Here is a 23,286-nt window from a genome sequence, read left to right as displayed (position 1 = left end):
ATGTAGAAAACACGTGTATAAAAATACCAAAAACAACTGGTTTATTTTTTTAATTACGTTAATAATATCATCAGCAGCCCTATTGCCCAAATGAGATATTTTTTGTGAATATTTGCAGGTGTGAATAGATTGGACTTGAAATGATAAAAAGCAGGTCAGATTATAGGAAAAAGCTCACCCTTCACGCTGACTTTGTGCTCTCCAGTGCCAGGGTGAGAGATGAGATTCACTTGCATCGACACCTCCCCCACTGATCCGTTGGATGACTGACCTGGACACACACCAAAACAGCAACAGGAGAATTGGAAAGAGGCATAATGAAAATCAGAAAGAATGGAGGAGAGGCAGTGAGGAAGCGGGGAAGAAATAGAGAGATCAGGAACCAGAAATAAAGGAGACAGAAAGAAAGTGCAAGAGAGAGGATGCAAGGACAAAACTGTGGATTTGGATGCATCATGTACAGCAATCTGTGTACATGGGGCATACAAAAAAATTGATCCAAAAAGCTGTGTAAAAACACCTATGTATGTGTGTGTGTGTGTGTGTGTGTGTGTGTGTGTGTGTGTCAAAACTAAAAGAAAAAAGTAAGCCTAAGAAAAACAGAAAGAGAGAAGACTTGCTTTCACCCTCATGGCAGCCCAGTAGCAAGCAAAGCCAGAGTTTCCTTCAGCTCCAGGCTAAACAAGAATAACAAGTAAAAAAAAATAATAAAAATATAGAAACATGAAATAATCTGTCTGGTTTGAGGGCCATGAAAGAGGCAGATGTTGTGAAGGAATCCACTAAATAAATAATATTCTGCACGGTGAAATCAACAGTGTTCAGCTCAACAGAAATATAAAACGCTGGATTTGTCTGCGCACAAACAAGTCGAAATGAACACCGCGCAATAGAAAGGAGGTAGATAAGGCATAAGGGAGAGCAAAAGCATGAATATTAAGGAGGAGTCTACCCAGTTGCTGTACAGCATCATTGCCGCGTCACTCAGTTAGGGACAAACAATTAGAATGGATTGCTGACCATGTCACACACTGCCTGATGTAACGAGTCCTGCTCATTTCAACTGCTTCATGTTTCATCCAGCCAGGAGCAAGTAGATGTTGAACACTGGAAGTCAATCGCTCGTGTGGTTAATGTAGAGGCACGCTGATGCAATAGCTAATCAATACATGCCAAACATACAGCGCCTGTTGTGGCTGGTAATGAAGAAACGAGCCTCAAGATTTATTGTAATGAAGCCCTGAGAAGCTGATGGGGAAGGCAGGAAAAAAAAAAACTGCTGCGCAATGAAGCCCTGAACTTGTGCGAATTTAGCAGTAATGCCACTGCATGGTCACTTCAGCTAAGAAACATTTGATAGAATGATATATTCAGTATATTTTCTTTACACTATACAATATGAGGCACTGCCAGTTAGTGCGTTTATGAAAAATATACTGGTGTACACAACAGACACTGGAATGGGAATTTTGAGAGACATGGGAGCGCACAGTGCAAAGAAGACTAATGGTACACACAGAAGATAAAAGAAAGCAGAGATAGATAAAAAACCAGGGTGGCAGAGAGCAGGCTCAGGATCAGATTAAGTGAGGAAAATGCAGATAAGAAAGGCGAGTTGTCTGCATTAATTGACAAAGACTTGCTCCTTAATTCGCAGATTTTTTTTCCACCGTCAAACAAGATGTTACACTTAGCCTACAACAAGTGGCATTTTAACAGAAGGTTACTTTATAACCAAGAAACTGCAAAGCATTCATGTGAGGTTACTGTAAGCTAGACAACCTCAGCCCCCACTCCAACAAACAAAGAGACACATGTATGCTTCCGAGAACACGGTCGGCAGGATTAAACTGGTACATGCTGTGGTCTAAATATGTCGCTCTCAGAGCACAGGGGTTGGTGATTAATGAAACTGTGCCCACTGTGCTGCATCAAGAACCAGCACATCTCCACATTCTTTTATTTTTGACCTCAACCACCTCACTACTTCCACTGAAAGACAGAGCATTAGGCCACCTCGGATAAAGAGCGGAAACATGGTGTGAAATTGCGGGTGGAGCTGGAATGGGACGAGAGATGTAGCGCGGGTGGTAGAAGAGAAACACATCCAGCAATCTGAAAATAGCACACAGCGAAACACTGTGCATCTATGCCCATCTGCTACTCGAGGAAAACGGCAATGCTGGTTGGCCTGCTGGCTGCTGAGCTTTTTCCTACAGGCTTAGTGTTTCCTGCTGCCTGGTATGCAGTGTTCTACAAGGCTGAGCACACTGAGACAACCAGGAGCTTAAAGCTTCAATGCCCTACCGGGCTGAATTCCCTCTCGAGCCTCTCTGGACACCTGAAGGTATTTCCGCCTTGTTACAGTGGGGAAAAAAGAAAAATCCAGATAAAGACAAATGAGTCAACAGGATACAGAAGTGTGTCGGAGAAGCCGGAAAGAAAGAGGGCGGAGACGGCACAAAAGAAAATTTATGGATTTACATTGCAAATGTGGTATACCTTATTTGTCCTGACAGTTTTTTCTGTGCTTTGTTAATTAGAGAGTGAGGGGGGAAAGAGCACGAGAACAATCAAGCCCTTAAGCACGCAGGGTGAAAAGGCCACAGATATCTTTGCTTGTTTGTAAATAAATTCAAAAACAAACAGTGAAGGAGACACACGGCTCCTACAGTGAGGACATAAATGCAATTACAGCAATGTCCAATGTGCATTTTAAGCCCATAGGAAATAAAGTGAAGCACAGGGATCTTCAGTACACATTTACAGCAATGTAAGTGGAGCTAATACTAATGGGAAAACAGCATAATGTTGAGGTTAAAAGACAGGCCAAGACTGGAGTCACATCATTCAAGCAATTTTTAAAGGGCACATATCATGCTTTTAAATCCTTCCTTTTCATATGTAAATCATTCACTTGTGGTCTATATAAAGTTGAACTGCAATACTTTGGTCTGAATTCCTCGTTACAGACCCCTCTTTTACACCTTTTTTGACCTGCGTCTTAGAGCAGCTTGTTTTGGTGCGGTCTCTTTAAATATGCATGAGACATTTCACGCCCCGCCCCGCTCCAGGTCGCAGAGCATTCCACTCCACCCTGTTCGGCCATTTTTGTAGTTTGATAGCAGCGATACGATTATCAACCGGCAGAGAAACAAGCACGTTGAAGAGGCTCTGATGCCGGGGGGGCGATGTAAGGAATCGTGTGGGTTAATACACCCAACAACCGAACATTTTGACTTGTCTACTTGCAACTTCGGCATAACTGAATTTGGACTACAAAATCGCTGTGAGAAAAAAATGGCGGATTCACCAAACCGGTAAGCCAGAAGTCCATGACCTTGTTTAGCAGTTCCACAGCAAATACTGTGACGTAATGGATAAGAAAACGTAACAGGCAATAGAGAAAACTGAACAGACTGAAAATTATGTCCCAAAAAGAATATAAAGATACCTACGCAGCACCGGGACAGAATGCATTTAAATTTCCTGCAGTCCTACACACTCAAAGTACACAACAAAATGTATTTAAGGGCTAAAAAAAAGTGGATTTTGCATGATATGTCTCCTTTAAATATTAGTAAAATCTACTGGAAAAATAAAGTACAGAAGTCTGAAATGTTGCAGACATCATAGATATAAACTGTGAATTACAGTAACAAAATATGCTGTGAATAAACCATTTCACTGCAAGTGGTTAGCAGTCTTAATAAGAATATGTTTATTTACTGGTGTCTAAGTGTATCTCCACAACAGGAAGAACAAGCTTCATGCTTTTGTCGGCACTCTCACCATGTTTTCATAGATGCTTTTTTTTTAAAACTGAAACTACCCATGCAAGGTGCTTTTATTTACAGAGAACAGCCCTTAAGCCAAAAAAGTTTTTTACCATTCGAATGCCGAAATAAATCCATTCCCTCCCAAACTGAAACCCAATTGAGCCTGACCTTAGCTAACTCCTTACCTTGAGAGGTTTGGGTGCATATATATTTCTTGATCAAGGCATCTGTAGGTTGAGTGTAAAGGCTGAGAGCATATTTGAGGGATTTCATATCAGGACTCTTTTCGAGGAAGGTTTTCTTCAGCCCATTCCCTCCAGCATGGAAGTATTGCTATGAGAAAAGAAAGAGAAGCTCATATTTATCTTTTTTTTCTTTTGAAGATAAACAGTAACTTTCAGATAAACTCCACAAGTGTTGTCCAGACAGGAATCCTCTTTTAAGTTCATGGACATCAGCAAGTTACAGTCGTCTGAAATAACCCAAGATTATGTGGACAGTATGCATTTTCCAAGCAGGAGACCAGGCAAGAGACAGCTGTAATAGCCACTTTTCTGGCTAATTACCATGCAAATCTGAAACCCCTGCTTGGATGGTTAATGCACATTTGCGCTGATAAGCATGATAGCTGAGTACAGGCAAAGCTTTGCATTCTTTTCAAATGCTGTCACCACTCCCACATATAGAAGATGGGAGGGTGGCCATGGACAGATCTTATTAAGAAAGGAGGGATTGCTTTTTTTTTGTGCTTATCTGTTCAGCTAGCTTTCTTCTGCAACACATGATCATTACACAGACAAAGGGAGTATTGTTCAGGGTGCTTGCATTGTTAGTGGAGTTTCTCTTGTCATGATCCAAGTTAAAAAGTCGGTGCACCCTTATCTCATATCCTTAAGTACACTGGACAAAAATGCAGCAGACAGAGATAAGGTATACACAGCTGCAAGGTGACATCTGAACCACACTGTCTTCATCAGACATAGCATGACACCCCAACAGAGAGGTTGTTGGTACTGTAAATATTTTCAGACTGGTGTCAGGTCAGTACTTGGCAGTGACTCAACACAGTGGTAGGCACTGTTGTTTGCCTCACCAATGATTCATTAGTCATAAAATTTGACCGACATGTGCTTCTTGTGAACTATATATAATCTGGCGTGCAAGGGGTGAGTCATAGGTGGAGTTTCAAGAGAAAGAAAGGGAAATTGCACACAGTCCTTCCACAAAGTAGTTCCCAACAAACAATGAATATACATAAAACACAAGTTTCTGCTTGACCAGACATGAGCATACTTTTTAAAAAGCATATCCAACTGCAGTTGAATTGGCTTAACCATTTAATGGTACAGTAACAGTTGTATCTATTCATTCCCAACATATCTATCACAGGAAGGCTTTCTCAGAATTTCAGTATTTTTGTGCCTTGGAGATTTGTTTAATTTTGCCGCAGAACACTGTAAACCATTTATTCAAATAACAACATCACCTCCTCATTCCACTCACCATCACAGCGCCAAGACTAACAGAATAAATTGTACTGATCCAGGAGAGTGTTGTCTCTTACTGCAAAATGCCTGCAGTGTTACTGCTGGGCTGCAGTGCTGCACTCCCACAGGCAAAAAGACCTAAACCAGCCTGCCTGCTGAAGATATCACCCTGCCTCCTCAAATCACCAACCACCATTACAACATCCCTACTTGTACTTTTGTCACCCTCTTAATTTCCTCCTGTCCCTTACCTATATTATTCCTCATATATTTGATTTCTTTTTTGCTCTTCATGTATCTTCCATGTGTTCAAGGCTCAGCAGGGGTTTGCATTTGGTGGTTAATGATGTGAGGTTGCAGTCTTCTGCTGATTAGTCTTTAGCATATCTACCTGAGCAAGTAAGTGATCCTACATGTTTTATTTTTGTGTAATACTAATAGATAATAGAAAAAAAAATGGTCTTCACGAAGAACCATGTGTCTTTTTTTTCAAAAACTGAGGAATAAATGGCATTTATTCTGAAATTTGTATTATTAAATACTTACATATAATTTTATTAAGTATATAAAATCTAAACTTTAAGGAGGAAATCTAAAACAGCTACAGTCACTCAAGGTTAGAGTTCAAAGAAAGGGATAAATAATGCATTATTAGGGCTCTGTTAAGTGATTATTTTGTCAGGTAAGGGCTGCTCAGGCCAGTGCATCATCCTGCCCATTAATTTTCATAGGTTCAATGTTCAGTTTGGATGAAATATTTTTAGTAGGATAATCCCTAAATGCACTAATGCCCAAATATTTAAATAAATATGTTGTGTATAATTTCACTTTTCAATCCAAGCATTAATAGTTAATTTTATTTTTTGTTTTTTTTCTGTGTCTATACAAGTTTGAATTTAATACACTGTAGACTGTTTTCCACTGTTGGAACTAGCGGGTAATTTTAAGTTAGTGCAACTAACTGAAGGAACCTCCCCTGAAGGACCCCTTTCAAAGCAGTTTTGAACAGGTATGATGCTGTATTTTAGAAAGCCTGAAAGAGGTGATCAGGAGGACTCTCCTGTCACCTTTAATTCCTACAGTGAAAAATCAGCTATGTTGGAATTATAAATTATATGTTTGTAGTCATTGATGAACAGCATATTTGATTCTATTTCAGTGTATCTCTCCTATTTTTGACCCTTTTTGGATTGTATGATACAGGTAGCCATTTGAATAGAATTTCTAAATTCCATCAACTCCTAACTGTGTTAATTGAGTGTTCTTATTGGAATACTGATGAATTTTACTGAAGGAATGTCTCTGAAGAATTTCAGGGACATGATTGATTTGAACCTCCAGGTAGTTTCCTTGGTGACAGCAAAATCAATTAGTTTTTTCTGCACTTTATGGAGTCGTGTTTCCGTAGTGGCACCTCGTCATAACTCTCCTCTTGTCCCTGAAGAACTCAGACTTGGTCCTGTGTCATCCTTTCACAAAAACTGTGATATGGCAAAAAAAGTAAAATACTTCAATTATTTTGTGTTCTTTTTGTTTTTTTATGGGAGGCTTTGGGAATGTTTCAGTGTTTAATAATTAATTTTTTCTCAGCTGGGTCTAAATTTACATTGTGTCATGCTTTTGTAAGTATGGGGGTATTTTAATCATTTTAAAAATAATTTGAATTTGAGCACCATACTCTTGTAGTTTCATTATAGCTTCATCAAAAAAACATCAGCGTGCTCCTGGTTGAACTAAATGGCATAGATTTAGAGCAAATATTACAAATCTTGACTAGTATTTTTTTTTCTAATAAAAAACCCATTAAATAATGATTTCGTTTTTTGTTTAATTTTGTTTTTTTAACCTTGTGAGAGAGATACAATGTATGGATTAAAGTACTGGGCCACCTACGAGAGCTGCTCCGCCCCAAAACCCCTCCCATGAAGTTCCTGGTGCACAGTTTTTATGCTGATGTTAATACCAGAGGAGGTTTGGAATTCTGCAGTTACTGAGTCACCAAAACACTTGCAACTTTTACGCACTATGCACCTCAGCACTCAGCAGCCTGCTCTCTTTATCTGGTCTTCCACTTTGAAGCTGAGTTGCTGTAGTTTAAAAATGTTTCACTTAAAATAAAACTGCTTTCAGTTGATGGTGGAATATTTAGGAAAGAAGAAATTTCCCAAACTGTTCCATCAGTGACATCCTGTTACACTATCACACTCAAATTCAGTGAGCTCTTAAGAATGACTCATCATTTCACAAATGTTTGTAAAGGCAGAATGCATGGCTAGGTGCTTGATTTTATACACCTGCAGCAACAGGACTGAACACACCTGAATTCAAAGGTTAAGAGCTGTGGTCCAATACGTTTGTCCAAATAGTGCATTTTCCTACCAGTGCACCTACTGTAACATACAGATTCTGACTGTAAAAAGTACTAGTCTCCCCATCCACATTAGTAACAGCAGTTAAGCTTACCGCATTTTTAATTTCATTTCCTGCTCCATATTTTTTATTTTTTTATCGGACTCTATAAGAGTAACATAACTCAAAGATAGAAATAAAGCCTCTGTATTTAATATTGAACCTCAATGTTGCTCCTCAGTTCATCCACTGTCTGAAGCAAACTGTTTTAGCTCCCTTCCCCTTTGGTTAAAGCCAAAGAGCAGGTTTCAGCAGCAGGTGGATGGGCCTTCTGTACTCACAGGCACACTGTGTGCCTGCCATGACCATAGCAGCAATATCTGTTCTCACTGACATCATACAAAGCCAAGAGTAGAAAAACAACTGCCAAAAAACAGTCTGAAGCCTGAGCTCTTGGATCATAGGCATTACTTGTACATACATTGACTTCATTATCTGAAACTCTGACCGTGTTTAATATTAGCATATATGATATGGAAAAAAATAAAAGCATAATAGGTCCCCTTTAATAACCCTATTTATAGTGACCCCCCCCCGAAAAGTAGAAAGAGAGACAATAATACTTAAGCCCAACATGTCCCAACATGTTTCCTGTTAGAATATGCACGTTTAAATCATTTGCATATCGCTGCTGTGCCATGTGCACCTGCTGCACCTTTTAAAGGTCAAGTTTAGCTAGTACTGCCAACTGTATAATAAACAAACAAAAACAAAAAAAAAAAAAACTCACCTTGATGGTGGGAAGCACAAGGTCCATGGCTGCGCATTGGCGTGGTGTCAGACTTCTGGCTTCCTCTCGAATGACATGCTCCTAGAGAGAGAGAGAGAGAGAGAGAGTAAAACACTGCAGTAGGCAAAACACCATCACAACTCACACTCAGACACTTGGAATTTGAAGATGTTTTCCCAGTAAAATGTTAATGATCTCAGGTGAGCCATAGTACTCATGATATAGCACATTTATTGCTTACAAACCAGAACTGGTTGAAGTCGTTTAAACTGCACTGTGTGATAAATCTGAGGCTTGCTGTCTCACACCAACACACTAAAAATCTATTTTAATCGAGAAATATGTTTTTGTCAATTCTAATTGGAGCTTTCTTGACCTGTGAATTGATTACAGTAAATAACTTCTGGCATTGCCTTATTTTCCAGGTGTTGGTCTTACAGAAAATAGGCAACAGCATTAATGTTTTATGAAACAGGGATTTGAGGGAACTAAATCACTGATGCTAACGCCGCTACAATTGTTAGTTTTACCGTGCAAAGTTTCCTGTGTGTGTCACCTCATGTGCACAAAAACGCACGTCTCTGAACTTTTGCTTCATGTTGGATGAGATTTAACAATTTATAACCATGCTGTGCATGAAGATGGCAATTCACAGTGAAAATGCACATCCCACCCCCACTTGAACGAAACAGCACACAAAACAGAAAATTTCTCTGCACCACAAGCCAATAGTTAAAAATGAGGAAAAACAAACAAACAAGCAAACAAAGAAAAAACAGGTTGGGAGCTAAGAGGCGTGAATATTTTATCAATACAAAGCAGTCTGTTTCAAGTCTGTGGTTTATCAAACATAAAATACAACAAATAAGCAAATTTATGTACCCAAATAAGCATAATAAAGTAGATTTGAATATAATAAATAATTAGGAGATCAAAACAACTACAAATATGTTAAAGGTAAGTGGACTAACATACAGACATGGTTGGTAAAGAATTTAAATAATAAAAGAATTCCACCTATGAAAAAAAAATGGATAGAGCTGCCTTTGACTGTGAAATTGATCTTTGCTAATTTGAGAAATGACAACATTTTCAAGCCTCAAGGAAATGGATGGGGGTTTAGGTGACGTCCAGAGGAGTAAAATCTGAAGTGGAACATGTGGAACCCCAAATGAAAGGGTCCATAATTATCCGGGTCCCTAAAACTGTAGACATATGAATATGTCAGTCAAAAACTGCAGTTTATGGCAGGAATAAATTGCAAGAGGAGGCATGACACCTGTCACACTGGTCCATCACGTTGGAGAAATGGACTCTGGTTAACATCTTAAACTGTATGAGTTGCAGCCTAGCGCGGGGTGTATGTGAATGTATACAAAGGAAAGCTTTAACCCACAACTGATCTGTCAACTCCTTCTCCCAGGCAGTTTTGTTTTTGACTGCAGTATGAGTATCAAGGGCTATCACTATGTCATATATTTTGGATCTAAGTAATTCTTGATCAAGTTTAAAGGTCAGAAGACCATCCCACGGCTGTTCAGTAGGGAACAGGGGAAAACAAGGAAAGAGAGAAGAGGCAAAATGTCACACATCCGACTCTAAAAATGAAGCGTGCGTGTATTCAGCTGCAATCACGATACGATACAGATTTAATCAACCAAAAGTCTTTAAACAGAGCTACTGTGAGAGGAAATAATTTAATCTGCATCAGTGCTAAGATGCTGTTTGGTTCTGATGCCAAAATTGTACTGGGCCGACCTGTTTTGCATTGTGTCTGTTCCAGCACGTTCCCCATCCAGAGAAAACAATGTTGTCGAATGCCCCCAAAAAACTGGAAGTTGCAGGGAGGAAGCTATTCTATACTGTGTCTGTTTTAATTTTAAATGCTCAAGCAGAATTTTCTTTTTTGAATACATATTTCATCCGTCACCAATTGAAATGGCGATCTTCCCACCAAATCCACGTAGTAAGCTGGTAACACACTTCAAAGCATTTGTTGTAACATATTTCTGAGAAAGATAAGTGCTGTGTTCAGCTGAGCATGGGATTTGCAGAGGTCATAGGACACAGACATCAAAGTGGTCTGCACACTGCATTACATTTTACAAACAAAATGTCTATCAACCAAAGTAGTTCTTCAACTGTTCCAGTGAATCTGTGCCATTACACAGTTCAAAGGTCACAGCACTGCAAAAGCAATACTGTATTTATTTTACATGTTAGATTGTGTTAAACCCATGAATTACGTTATTAACAGAAGAGAACAGAACTAAAAAAAAAAAAAAAAAAAAAATCACATCACAAAATGAATTCTACACTTTATGACAAAAGTAGAAGGGCTGGAGATTATCAGTCATAATCACAAATAACAAGAGGATGATGAAGCACTTTAATACTTTGGGAGTAAGACAAAAACAGAAACACGCCCATCTGCGTACTGATGATCAGTATCCAGATGTTGCCTCAAAGGACGTCTGATGGAATCCCGCACACAACACAAGCATGAATTCAAGCAATTCAACAGGGAAACACACATTACATTTGCACCTTCTGTGTGACTCAGAGCTAAAATACCTCTCAGAGGTATTGTCACACCCTAGTTGTTAGTGAAACCACAGCGTAGCCACTGATCTATCCAAATGCCTCACTAAACGGCGCTCGCGGGATTAAACATCCTGCAGTCACATCAGCAATTAGACACCTGCCCAGATATGTAGCGCCGAGCCAAAGAAGAATTATCTTACAAGGTTTTGTTCTTTTTGTATTTTTTGGTAGCTTGCACATATAAAATGTTGATCAGGTTCAGTTGCGTTCAGTTCTTTTGATTTGTGTAAACCTATAGTATCAGTATCAACTCTGTTTGCAATGTAATAAATAAGCCATGACCAAAATAATTTTTAAATCGGTGCAAAAATAAGAATAATGCATCTTTAATTTAATTGTAAATCTGATGCTTGAGGAGTCTCTTCTGGAATTAGACAATATAGGATTCAGACAGAAGAGAGTTTATGCAGTGTGATATTCAAAGGCTCATTCATAAATTACCTTCAGTTTGGACAGCTGTCCTAAATCCTTGGCAGCACTAAAGATCATCTGAGCTCCTTGCTGTTGGAGAAACAGATATGGTTCCATCATGACGCATATATAAAAATATACATAAAGAAACTGCGCATCAGAAACAGTTAACAGATTATCAGATGATCAAAATAAACAACACAGGATGAAGGGACATGAATGAGTTCAGACATGAATGAGTTCAGACTCATTGCTGATATTGGATTTGTAAAGCGGGAACTGTTTGAATAACTGTTTGCCTTGATGGCATTAAGATTTGCCTGGTTTAAGTGACAACAACAGAAAATAGGCTTAATGAGATATTCCTCAGATGAAAAATGTTAACCAAGCTCTTGCAGAAGGATTAAGAATATGAAAAAAAAAAATCACTCCACGTGAAGATTTAGAAATGCCGTGTCGTTTCATCTTCTGGACAGTGATTTGTGTGTTACGAGGGAGCAGGAGAGAGCTGAACAGATGGAGGAAATGAGAGAGAGAGAGGTGCACAAGAGGAGGGAGGTGGAGGCCAAGTGAAGAGCTGAAAAGGAAAGGGACAGATAATTGATCAAACTCACACTCTGGTCACTCAGCGGAGGCAGGACAATTGTTCTCTCAATTGTGTTCAGCACAATTTTCCACAGCTCTTTGAGGACTCGTTTCAGGACTGTCTTCTCACAAATCTTGGCAAATAACATTAAACTGCAAAGCAGGAAAGGAGGTCATGTGTAAGGTCAACACTTAAAGCCTGTGCCTCAAAACTAAACTAACATGACTGAAGGCTCTGAGTAATGACGTTTTCATAAATAAAATGATTAAATAAAGAACAAATACCTGTGATTCAAAGAATAAATGCAGCCGCTTTATGATTTAATCTCACCCTATTGTGCAAGCAGGGTCTCAGAGACATGAGAAAGGATTTTGTATTTCCATATCATTAAGAGGATTCCCTGTAATACCCCACTGGCCTCGATGTTGATTTGAAAAAAGATTGAAAATGATTCTCAGGGCTCAGCTGAACCATATCGGTTCTTTGAAGAACGTAGTGTAACAACCCTCCAAGGAAAAATATGGTCCCTAGGTTAAATTAGTATAGTGACCGATAATGTGTCTCCTGTGTACCAAATTTTGTTAGCCGCAAAGGAACTACACCAGATTTTAAACTGGAATAGTACAATAGTCTCAACATGAAAATAAATGATCAAAAAAGTGATCAACAGGGTTCTTTGCACATAAGCCCCCCCCCCCCCCCCCCCTTAAGTTTGTGTCTAAACACACAGACAACACTGTCTGAAAAAGGCAGCTCAAGGGTGTTCTGGCAAAAAAAAAAAAACACAGAAGTTGAATTTGACTCAAATGACACTGCAGGAAATGCAATGTCGTCTAAAATGTGCTGCACTGGCCAAACAAATAACTCCAACCAATAACTCTCAGTATACGAATTTATAATGTGACGATATGTTTTTCTGCTCAACTTGCAAATGCTCTGTTTAAGCAACTGTGAACTAGGTCTTCCTGGTTTTATGACTACTTGTAGTTCTATACTTGAAAACTTGGGACTTTCAATTCATTTGCTATAGAGGGTGGCCTGGAGTGCAAGCGTTACACATTTCCACTACCTTTCATTCAACAAATACCCACTTTTTGTCCAAAAGGTCCATAAGTGGCCGGAGGACAGTCTCTGCATCCATGGCAGCGTTACTTCCTTTGGCTGGTCCTTTCATCTGAACCAGCTCCTGGTTCATCTGCTTCACACAGTCCCCGATCACAGGCTTGAAACTGGGTCACAAAAAACAAAAAATCCTTTAAACCTTTTTCACTTTTTATGCTGCAGCAGTGAAAGTTAACCATTCTGACTTGGTGCTCGCTCACTCTCGCTGCTCCTATTATATTACTGAAAAGGTGTTAAGAGCAGGGGTGACTTTTGTTCAAGTGGAAATGTTAAGGAACATGCTGTGCTCTCTAAGCATGGTGCACAGCAAGAGCGTGAGCCAATAACATTCTGAGCATACGTCTGTCAATATCTAAGCAGCCATATAGTAGAATTTCTTTGACAGAACAAGACATGAATGGAGTCATTAAACATTTGAAAAATACCCCATTCACACATTCTGAAAAACACCAGTGCTCACCTGGAGCCAAACACTCCGCTGAGCTCATCCAGCACCGTGTTGAGTTTATTTTGCAGCTCCTTTAGCAGATCACTGGCCTCTGCATCCAGCTGTCAGCAAAGAAAGACTGTTACTACATTATTACACACCATACACTAGCCCACACTGACTAGAACTCTGGGTGGGGATGCTGGGAGGATGGGGGCAGGCACAGAGGAGAGGTAAGTTGCCTTGCTGGTGGCCTCCCACTTATTCTGCCTGCCATCTGTGGCGAGCAGCACACTGAATACCAATAGACAGCTCACCTCCGAGCATTATAATGATGATGACTGCCGAGTCATGAAACATGGTGTCAGCAAAAAACATCCAGCAAGTGGTCTCTCAATGGGGAACATTTTTGTGCACTATTACACATGTTACGGTAGAGAGAGGATGCCGGGAGCCTGATATGTCTCAGGGAATTAAGCATATGGGCATCTATGCATGCAGATGTTCTGATTCTGAAGAACCCTGACTGATTTTTTTTTTTTTTAGCTTTACGGGAAAAAGAAAGCTTTATGTTTGTTGCAAAAAACAGGTGCAAAATTTATTTGAGTGTGAAACCTTTTGATATTTTCAAAATGTAAGTGCATTTTCATTAATGTCAATATCCTACATGTCTGTATAGTGACAGATGAAACACAACCTTACAGTGAACAACTTTCAAAACCAGCCGATACAAAAACATCAGTTTTGTTTTCACAACATTTACTGTATGCATGCATTTGTTGGCCATGTTTATGCATGTACATGTGATGGATGTGCGTGCACGTTCATGTTTGCATTTATGTGATGTTTTGGACATATTCACATAAACCGTATGGGCAGATATTTGTGCTGTGCTTTGTGCCAGTAACTGCATGTATGAGAACATCTGTTTGTCTCCCTGTTTGTGTACAAATGTACAAATGCTGGTGTTTTGGATGTTGTTGAGGCTTAGTGCTGAGATGGATGTTTGAGGTGAGGCACGGCACCACATGCATGACAGATCGTCATGTTAGACCCGATAAGCTTAGCCATGAAGCCGCTCATCTCTCACATTCTAGTGGCAGATAGCTCAGCTGGGGAGCAGATGAGTAAACTAAACCTTTTATGGCTGTTGTTCAGCAGACACGCCTCTATTTGTGGATTGATCAAAATAGATTTTACATCTGCGTATGTGTTCACATGCACACGCATTAATGCTTCTGTCACCTCAATGGAAGTGATGGATGATGCTGACAAAAAAAACTGCCCATAGAGATTTGAGTTGATTTTTTTTTTTTTTTCACCATGTGAGTAACAGATAACATCTTTTCATGTAATAAGAAAATAAATAAGTAAATAAATAAAAAATACAGTAGGTCTTTTTTCAATCCAGTCTCTCCTGGGAAAAAGTTTCAGATTGGGCTCTAATCTTCAGCCTGGCAGTCTCTGAAATTGAACACTGTGTCTGGATGGGAATGCTGGCAAAAGAAATTCCTGACACTGTTAGACAAACCAAGGCACTGTCACCTCCCAAGGGGGGGAAAAAAAATCTATTTTGGCTTCGATGTGATTCCTGATGACAGCAAGGCCTTCATTTAAAGGTAGTTTCAGGAATTTTTGTGACTTGGCAAGAGAAGTATTTTTGTGGTTTAAAATATCAAATATTTATCTACTGAAATATCAAGTTAAAGGGGTGGTGGATTTGCCTGAATATGATGTCTAGAATAAATGCATATGAATAGATACTACTGTATTCTCAATTTGAAGAAGCTACTGGTGAAGTTAGGTTAAAATATACACCAATTTTACCGCAACAATTCTTACACATGTAGTTCACCTAAGAATGTGAAGGCATTTTCATAGTGTTAATTAAAATTTAGGAGAAGGAAACAACATGTCTGGAGCTCATGGAGCACCTGGCTCCTCCATGGCAGTTGGTTTCACTTGACATTGAGTGGCATCTAGAGTCCTCCAGAGTGCATTACTCTCCCCTGGCTGACAGCCTATCAACTGCAGCCCAGCTCTGCCTGTTTCAACAATGCAGTATCTACTCACTGGCAGGTTGTTATTCCAGAGCACAGTTTGTCCATAATGACAAACGGTGTCAAGTAAATAAAGTTTTAGTAAAAGGCCATCTCTAAGTTGAGCAAAATATCCAAAGTGAGGACCGATACTAATCTGGGGGAGATCACTCCATGATGACTCCACAAATGGGCACTGTAAGAGATTATTGTTAATCTCTGTTATGAAAGCAGCTCTTGGTAATTACACTGGTTCTCTGAGAGTTAATTTCTGATACGGAAGTACTCTGTAATGAATACCCTACTACGCAGAGAGGAAACTAACAGGAAGCTTTCACCTGAAATAGACTTTAGCTTTATAAGTAGCCGGATAAATTACTTTAGGCACACTTAAAATATATGGCTGATCATCTAGTAAGTGATTATTCACAATTTGACTTTCTGACGGGAAGTTAAGGCTTCTACTATCACTATTTTTCTGACAATAATCTGCAAATATTTAGGCCACAGTAGCACCTCTGCTAAGGGCACAGCTGGAGAGATTTGTAAGTGTTTGAGAAGCTCATTAAACAGTCTGAAAAATCCTGTCTGAAGCATTTTGTGGCTGCAGCCTGGGGGATGTAAAGAGAAGATCAAAACCACAGCCAACAACTTAGTGAGTCTCTGACTCTGCTCTTTACATCGGAGTAAAAGGGGGAGCAGTGAACTAAAATAGATATCACACTTCTAAATTTGACATGGATGGAAAAGTGGCAGACAGATATAAAAAAAAATAAATAAATCTAAAAATAAAGATGGGATCAGGTGGTTTGAGCCACTATCCCCAGAGAGCAGGGGATGGTGAGCCTGAGCAGCCTGTCCAGAGGGGTGATGGGTAATTCAGATTCCGTATGCTCTGTGGCACATGCTGCTGGAGGGGTTGGGGGGTAGGGTGAGAAGCATCTGAGCATGAGGGGTGGAATGGGGGGAGGGGGTGTGCTTTTTTTTTTTTTGTATTATTTGGTAAATGGTGAAAAGGGGTATTGACAAATCCTACTACACACACCTTACAGAAGGACACAACCCCCTCCTCCTGGAGAGAGAGAGCACAAAAAGAAAATGGGAGGAAAACAGAAGACACAACGACAGGAGACAAAACGCAAGGCGACAGGTTTTAGAAACAACAGAGAAACATGCGGGTAAGTCATAGGAATCAGTGGCAGCTGCTTCTCACGTCTGACTGACAGGTTGACAGAAAAAATATTCACCTGAGTTTCAGGTGCAACATGGGAATTTTAAGGGTTTAATTCAATACTTACAAAAATGTTAAGTCAACCCATGTTATACACAGGGGATATTAGAGGAGGGGAAATAGTGATGGTACACAGAGAAGGTACGAACAGTAGCAGACGTGGTAGTAGGAGGGATGAGATACACGCCAGATTAATCTGTTAGCTCGTTGAACGAAGGGAAAAATTACAGCACATCACTAATGAGGTCAATTCACTTCCACTTCATTTGAATAACATCTGAAATTATTATTTACATAATCTCACCATATACATTTTACAGCGGCAGACTGCTGATTTAGCAGCAGGCACTTTAGCAAGATACTAAATTTTGGCGAGGCTGCTCTTTAGCTAGCCTTGTGTTTTGCCCTTCAAGGACGGGAACAGGTCGTAGCAGTATTTAATTGTAATAATTGATATATGAATGAATAGATTTAGGTTTAAAAATCTCATTGAAATTGAAAGTGAACTGCCTCAAAACAGACACGGACATCACACAGAAATAGCTTATAGATACTTATGTAAATGCACACCTGCTTGCCACCCATGGACTCAAACATCTTCTCCAGCTGGACACGAAGCTGCTGAATGTTGTTGAGAATGATGCAGGGCTGCGAAAGGATAAGAATGAATGTGACTACAGTGCTTTGTAAAACAGAATATATTATTTAATTGTCTGAAAATATCTTTAATGTTTAAACCCTGCAAAAGCCTAGTACATCAAATTGAATGTTTTACAGCTACTGACATCAAACAGTTTGTTGGATTAACTCTAGCGCATTTAACTGAAAGCACAATGCAAAATGTCAGAAAAATCACAGGGGTACCCACTGTAAAATCCACTTTTGATTTCCTGACACATCATCTATACAAACAGGCAAGTTTTCTGAATGACATCAGCAGTCAACAGGGAAATGCAATCCGTACGCAACACAACAAAGAGAGAAATATCTACACTGAATGTGTCAGGGGGCAGCGTTATCGATTCTCAGCTCCACAACAAGTCCAACAGATGACAGACATTAATCACACTGCTTTTATGGAGATTGAGAATGATTCTTCAGAGTTTTCAGACAGTCACAGATTATATACATTATCCGCTAAAAAAAAAAAAAAAAAAAAAAAAAAAATGACATGAACACAACAAAACAAAATTATGATACTTATAATAGAAGGTACTAAAATGATAATTCTGTGGACAACAGGAGAGGCTGATTAGTGTCTTTCAATCCCTAAAGCAATCAAAAGTGTGTCTGTGAAAACACACAATGATTTCCTTTCTACAAGATTGATGAGCAAATGAGATATTCTAAATCTGAATATGCTGATCTCCCACAACTACATAATTTTAGTTTGAGAGAGGGTGAAAAATGTTAGATAAAGGACTTTATTCATTGACATATGCATTGGATCTATGGTATAATTTAATTTTAAATTTAAATAGATCTGAATAATGCAGAAAAGGGAAAAAAAAAAAGGACAACTGTTTTTCAATAGGGGACGCTGATCAAGTACTGTACATTTGTCTGGAAATAATACTAAGAAATGAATGATTTCACTACTAAAGATCTCTTCAGTGGGATTTCAAAGGGGATATCCAAAAGGGTCTAAAAATAAATGTGGTGCATTACAAAAAAATCAAAGTGTTTTTTATTTTTTTTCTTAGTCTTACTTTTGCACAAGCTTTATTTATTTGCATATAAAACTAGAAAAGGCAAACATAGAGCACATTCTTGGTAAAAGATAGTTGTGGTGTATATAATGTACTGTACAGTATATCAGTTCTAATAAATTAGAGATTACAGCAGGTTAAATTTCTAGCATTGCATAACTATCACCTCTTATTTTTTATTTATTAACTTTTTACATCATTTGTCTTTTTAGTTCTGTCTAGGGAAGGAACATTTCATGTTTTCTCTGGGACAGTTGTAATGAGCCTGTCAGCACTGTAAAGAAACATCTGCCTCCTCTGCTAGGAAACTGTGTGTTATCGCTCACTTCAACTTCAAAGACCAGTGTGGATAATTAGGCCACTCACAAGGCTCTGTGTTTAGTCATCCGTCACATTAAACAATGGACAGAGAGCCCAGAAAATACCAATGACTTTTCCCCATCAGCTCTGGGCTGTGACATGAATAATTGCATCTGAGTTAATAAAGACACTTTGTTAAGTGCATTACAGAAGACAAGGTAGGGCTCTACATAGCAAAGACCGCTCTGTTATTTCGAACATTCTTTTACATAGTCTCCATGCCAACTGCTGCTTGAGCCAGTAATCATAGAAACACTTTCTTCTGTCTTACCATATTTGCACTTGCATAACGAAACTCAACATAACCTTTCCAATTAGTATTTGCAGGCTTTGAGTGGGTACTTACCACATTCTCCTTATTCAAATACAAAGGAAAATCCTTGGATATGATTGCAGCATATTGCAGAAGAACTTTGTTTATAGTCTGCAAGGATTGAGAGAGAGAGACAGTTTTCTCATTAATGATTACTGCTCTACTTGCATTACTGTATGTCTAGAAGTCACTGAAAACCCCTAAACAGTTATAGCTTCATAACTAAATCATATTAAACACAACAAATACACCAAAGAGTCTGCTTGGATCAATGACAAAGTATTTAACTATTTATTACTCCAGGCAGTAGTATTCAGGGTTCACTAGGGGGCTTTTCCAAAGAGCCTGACCTTCGCAAAGCGGCACATGAAGTGAGCCAGAGCCTGTGGGTTTGGGCACTCCAGTTTCTTGATAATCTCAAAACTCTGGTTTAGCTGAGTGAACACATCCACCACTGAACAGGAAAAGAGGGCATGCTCCGAGGTTTGCTGGAACTATTGAGAGATGGACATGAGTTTAGACAAGGAAACATGGTTGGGAGAGTGAGAAAGAGAGGGAGATTGAGAGGATGTCAGATCTTAAGACCTTTAGGCACCTTCATAATTGTTTGACATTGATATAATAAAAAGATAATCAAAAATGTATTTACTGAGTACAGATTCACAGGTACTTAGTACAGATGATTTACATTAACCACAGAGGATGCAATAATGAGCAGTGAGAGATGGCACATAACTATCTGAACTCTTTACAAGCTTAAGAACATATAGATTTCTGTGGTTATTCAGTGTACGCTTAAAATACAATCAAACATTTTAGGTGATAAAGAAAACGAATGTGGACTGTGGAGTATGAATGTTGAGTTTTTGGTGTCAGCAACAGAATGCATACAGACTATGTCATCAGATTTATCCCCTTTACATAAGTAATCAAACAATCTTTGGGATTGCAATCTAATAAAATTGTCACGTTTTAATCCCTAAAATAGGCCAACATTCAAAAATACTGGATCCTGCATTTCCCATTGTGCGCAGCGCCTTTCTTTAGGCCATGTCAGCTGTAATGTTTAAACTGCACATCCACATTTTATAATGCAGGTTTTCTGTTAAAAAGAACTCGGTCATAGAGACCATGAGTAGATAACAGAGGAATACATTTCTGACTTCAAAAAGCTTGTTTTACACCTCAGAAGAGACTGTTTTCAAAGGCTGTGGGACATATAAAACCTGGCAATCTACCTTTTATAGGTTATCCACCCTGATAGTTTTAAATAAAAATGCCTTTACTATGAAGTTTGAAATATCAGAAAATGCTAAGTTTAGTAAACGTGTACTATATTGCTTTAATCTGCTTTTGATAGTAGCAGTTGTAGGTGTTTATCTGATTAAATGCATTAGCTCTTACTCTGATAAATGTGAACAAACAAGCATACAGACCTCAGTATACTGCAGTTATTTTCTGAAGCTTTTTCACATTTCCTTTCATTATTGCCTAAGATCCTTCAGTGCCTTTCTCTGCCCTGAAAATCATGTTTTGTTTCCTGTTCATATCAATTTTTAATTGAAATTTTATTAATATTCCTGTCACGTCTTAGAGTGAGGGCTGTTTGGACTGTGTGGACTTCCTTTTATCCCCCATATCCTACTCAAGAGGTAAATTCAGTCTAAACAGGTCACTCTAGTGAATAAAAATGCAATCTTAAAGTGGCTTTGGTGGGTTAATATGAAAGTTATATATTTAGAAATAATTCAGTGCTGTACTCACTCCATCTTTCTTGTCCCTTTCCAATGCTCCATTGAGGAAATCCATGGCAACGTCTTCGTTTTCATCAAGCCACTGAATAACAAAGGGCTCAAACCACCTAAAAGAAAAAGCCTCTTTCATTAAAGAGTCCAATTGCATTTATTTATATCTTTTTGTATTATACACAAGTCATTCAGAGGCCGAGGGCAAGGCTTTTTTGTATAAAAACATGGGAGAAATCAGTTGAAAATGATTTTAGTGCACTCAAACACTGTCAGATTTTTGTGTGGTTTTGACCAAGGTTGCCATTCATGCAGGTTTTGAAATCAATTTTCAGTTTGTGGACAGATTAGACAGCGAAGTTCAGACAGAGGACGGGGGAGGACAGGCTGGGACAAATGAGTCTGGTAAAGAAGTACATTTGTTAGCAGAATAATAATGCTGTTTTGTCTGTTTCACTTTGCCATTTCCGTGTTTAATATTGTGCCTGAGTATGTCCTCAGAGCAGCGGATGTCCCCCCAAAACTGTTGTGTGCTCTGGCTAAGGGCATCTGCCACATGAAGTAAAGCCAATAAATATAGTGGGTGTGGTGAGAAAGAGAAGACAGACAGATGGAAGAGAAAGACTGTGAGTGTGTATATGTGTGGGTGTGTGTGTTCATATGATGTGTATGCCTCTAGAAGAATCAATCCTGCTGGTGATGGTGTTTGAGTGACAGTTCTGCAGACGGGGAGGGTGAGTCATTATTCTGATAAACCGGCTGTATGAGGGAAGGCACAGCGTTTCCTGCATCCAGCACATGTTTCTGTAGCGCAGCTTTCCCTGTTTTGCTGCACATGATTGTGAGTTATATGTGTGCACAATAGAAAACAGGAATACACAAAAAGGAGAACAAAAACAAGGTTTGAAATTTTAAAATGCTTTAAAATGTTTCTCCTCATCTCACACAGTCTGTGATTAGGCTGGTTGTAATGATCTGCCAGCAGAGATCATACAGGTCAGTCATATTTACTCATTTAATTATAACACCTGCACCTGTTATAATTATAACGCTGACAACTTCTTATCTAATAAAGCTTTACAATATTTAGTTGTAGAAATTACTACCTCATGATATAATGTGGGCAAAACAAATAAATTACACTATTTCCAAATGTATTGGGCTGCACCTCTCAGTCTTTGAAATGAAGTGTGTTCAGTCCCATTGCCACAGGTGTATAAAATCAAGCACTTAGCCATGCAAATATTTGTGAAAGAATGGGTCATTCTAAAGAGCTCACTAAATTCGAGTGTGGCACTGTAATAGCATGTCATCATTGCAACAAGTCAATTTGCAAATTTTATTTTCCCTGCTAGATATTCCAGAGTCAACTGAAAATGGTCTTATTGCAAACTGGAAGCATTTAGGAACCACAGTAACAGCCACGAAGTGGAAGACCATGTGAAGTTACATAGCAGTGCTGCTGAGTGGTGAGGCACATAATTTATAAAAGTCTCCAACACTGATCCAATCCTGCTCTGGCATTAACATCACCACAAAAAACGGATTTTGATGTCCGAGCAGGTCCTGTAGGTGTGATGTCAACCCCACTCACGCCCATTTAACTTCACTGCAGTTTGCATGTTTTAACTTGGGTTTATTGTGTTAATTCTTCACTAGCACTGCCGTTAAAGACCACAGCTCTGACATGCACAGTCACTTTGTATCTAACTGGGTGAACTTAGTGCAGATGTCCTGCAGTGAATCTTTGTTGATACAGAGAGGCTGTTCTGCTATTTACCCCATCCTGATTTATATAATTGGGAAGTATTGCAGCTGAATCAACAGCTCTCTAAAACTGTTTCAACAAAAGCTGATTATAACTGTCATGTATTACTAAACTGCTGTATTAGCCTGTATTACTTTCAGTGTGCATTGCCTTATCTTTGCCGTAATTTTCACTAACAGTTTATGAACATACTTTTTTCCAGACGGTAACACAAGTGTATATGTCTCTTTGTGTGTGTAGCTGTGTGTGAAAATGAGAGGGAACTCACAGAGAATATTCAGGTGGAACATCCTTGAAGGCCGGCAGGTCACGGACATACTCATTATGGAACCACTTGACTTTGAAGTGAAGATTCATGTATTCGGTGCTTTTGCATAGGCGGTGCTTGTCGTGTTCTGTAATGCAGATTAAAACACGAGACACACGTTAGCAAGTGAAGTACTCACTGGACTTCATTAATCATCACATAAAGAAACCTAAGTTGTAAAATGAATGAGTCTTACAGGGAGAAGGACCTGGACTGACCAGAGAGGATGCTGTAAATTATAAGGCAGTGAAGCTTTATA

At 39.0% G+C, this 23,286-nt stretch overlaps 1 protein-coding gene across 2 annotated transcripts in view; it reads right to left on the bottom strand.

The window, feature by feature from the left end:
- Window positions 1–23,286, bottom strand: part of unc13c (unc-13 homolog C (C. elegans)) — a 118,380-nt gene that overhangs the window by 5,244 nt on the left and 89,850 nt on the right. The window contains exons 20-31 of one of the 2 annotated variants that reach the window (XM_030720543.1): window positions 22,989–23,115; window positions 20,972–21,068; window positions 19,558–19,701; window positions 19,241–19,318; window positions 17,396–17,473; window positions 13,589–13,677; window positions 13,098–13,235; window positions 12,035–12,158; window positions 11,451–11,510; window positions 8,406–8,486; window positions 3,965–4,112; window positions 179–271 (exon numbers count right to left, since the gene is read on the bottom strand). In XM_030720543.1, the coding sequence (XP_030576403.1) occupies window positions 179–271; window positions 3,965–4,112; window positions 8,406–8,486; window positions 11,451–11,510; window positions 12,035–12,158; window positions 13,098–13,235; window positions 13,589–13,677; window positions 17,396–17,473; window positions 19,241–19,318; window positions 19,558–19,701; window positions 20,972–21,068; window positions 22,989–23,115 (1,257 nt within the window). The remainder of the gene's footprint in view (window positions 1–178; window positions 272–3,964; window positions 4,113–8,405; window positions 8,487–11,450; window positions 11,511–12,034; window positions 12,159–13,097; window positions 13,236–13,588; window positions 13,678–17,395; window positions 17,474–19,240; window positions 19,319–19,557; window positions 19,702–20,971; window positions 21,069–22,988; window positions 23,116–23,286) is intronic. The other variant, XM_030720552.1, reaches the window with a different exon arrangement.

Source organism: Archocentrus centrarchus, chromosome 3 (assembly GCF_007364275.1).
Source record: "Archocentrus centrarchus isolate MPI-CPG fArcCen1 chromosome 3, fArcCen1, whole genome shotgun sequence".
Lineage (NCBI taxonomy): Eukaryota > Metazoa > Chordata > Actinopteri > Cichliformes > Cichlidae > Archocentrus > Archocentrus centrarchus.
This window is presented reverse-complemented; position numbering and strand designations above follow the sequence as displayed.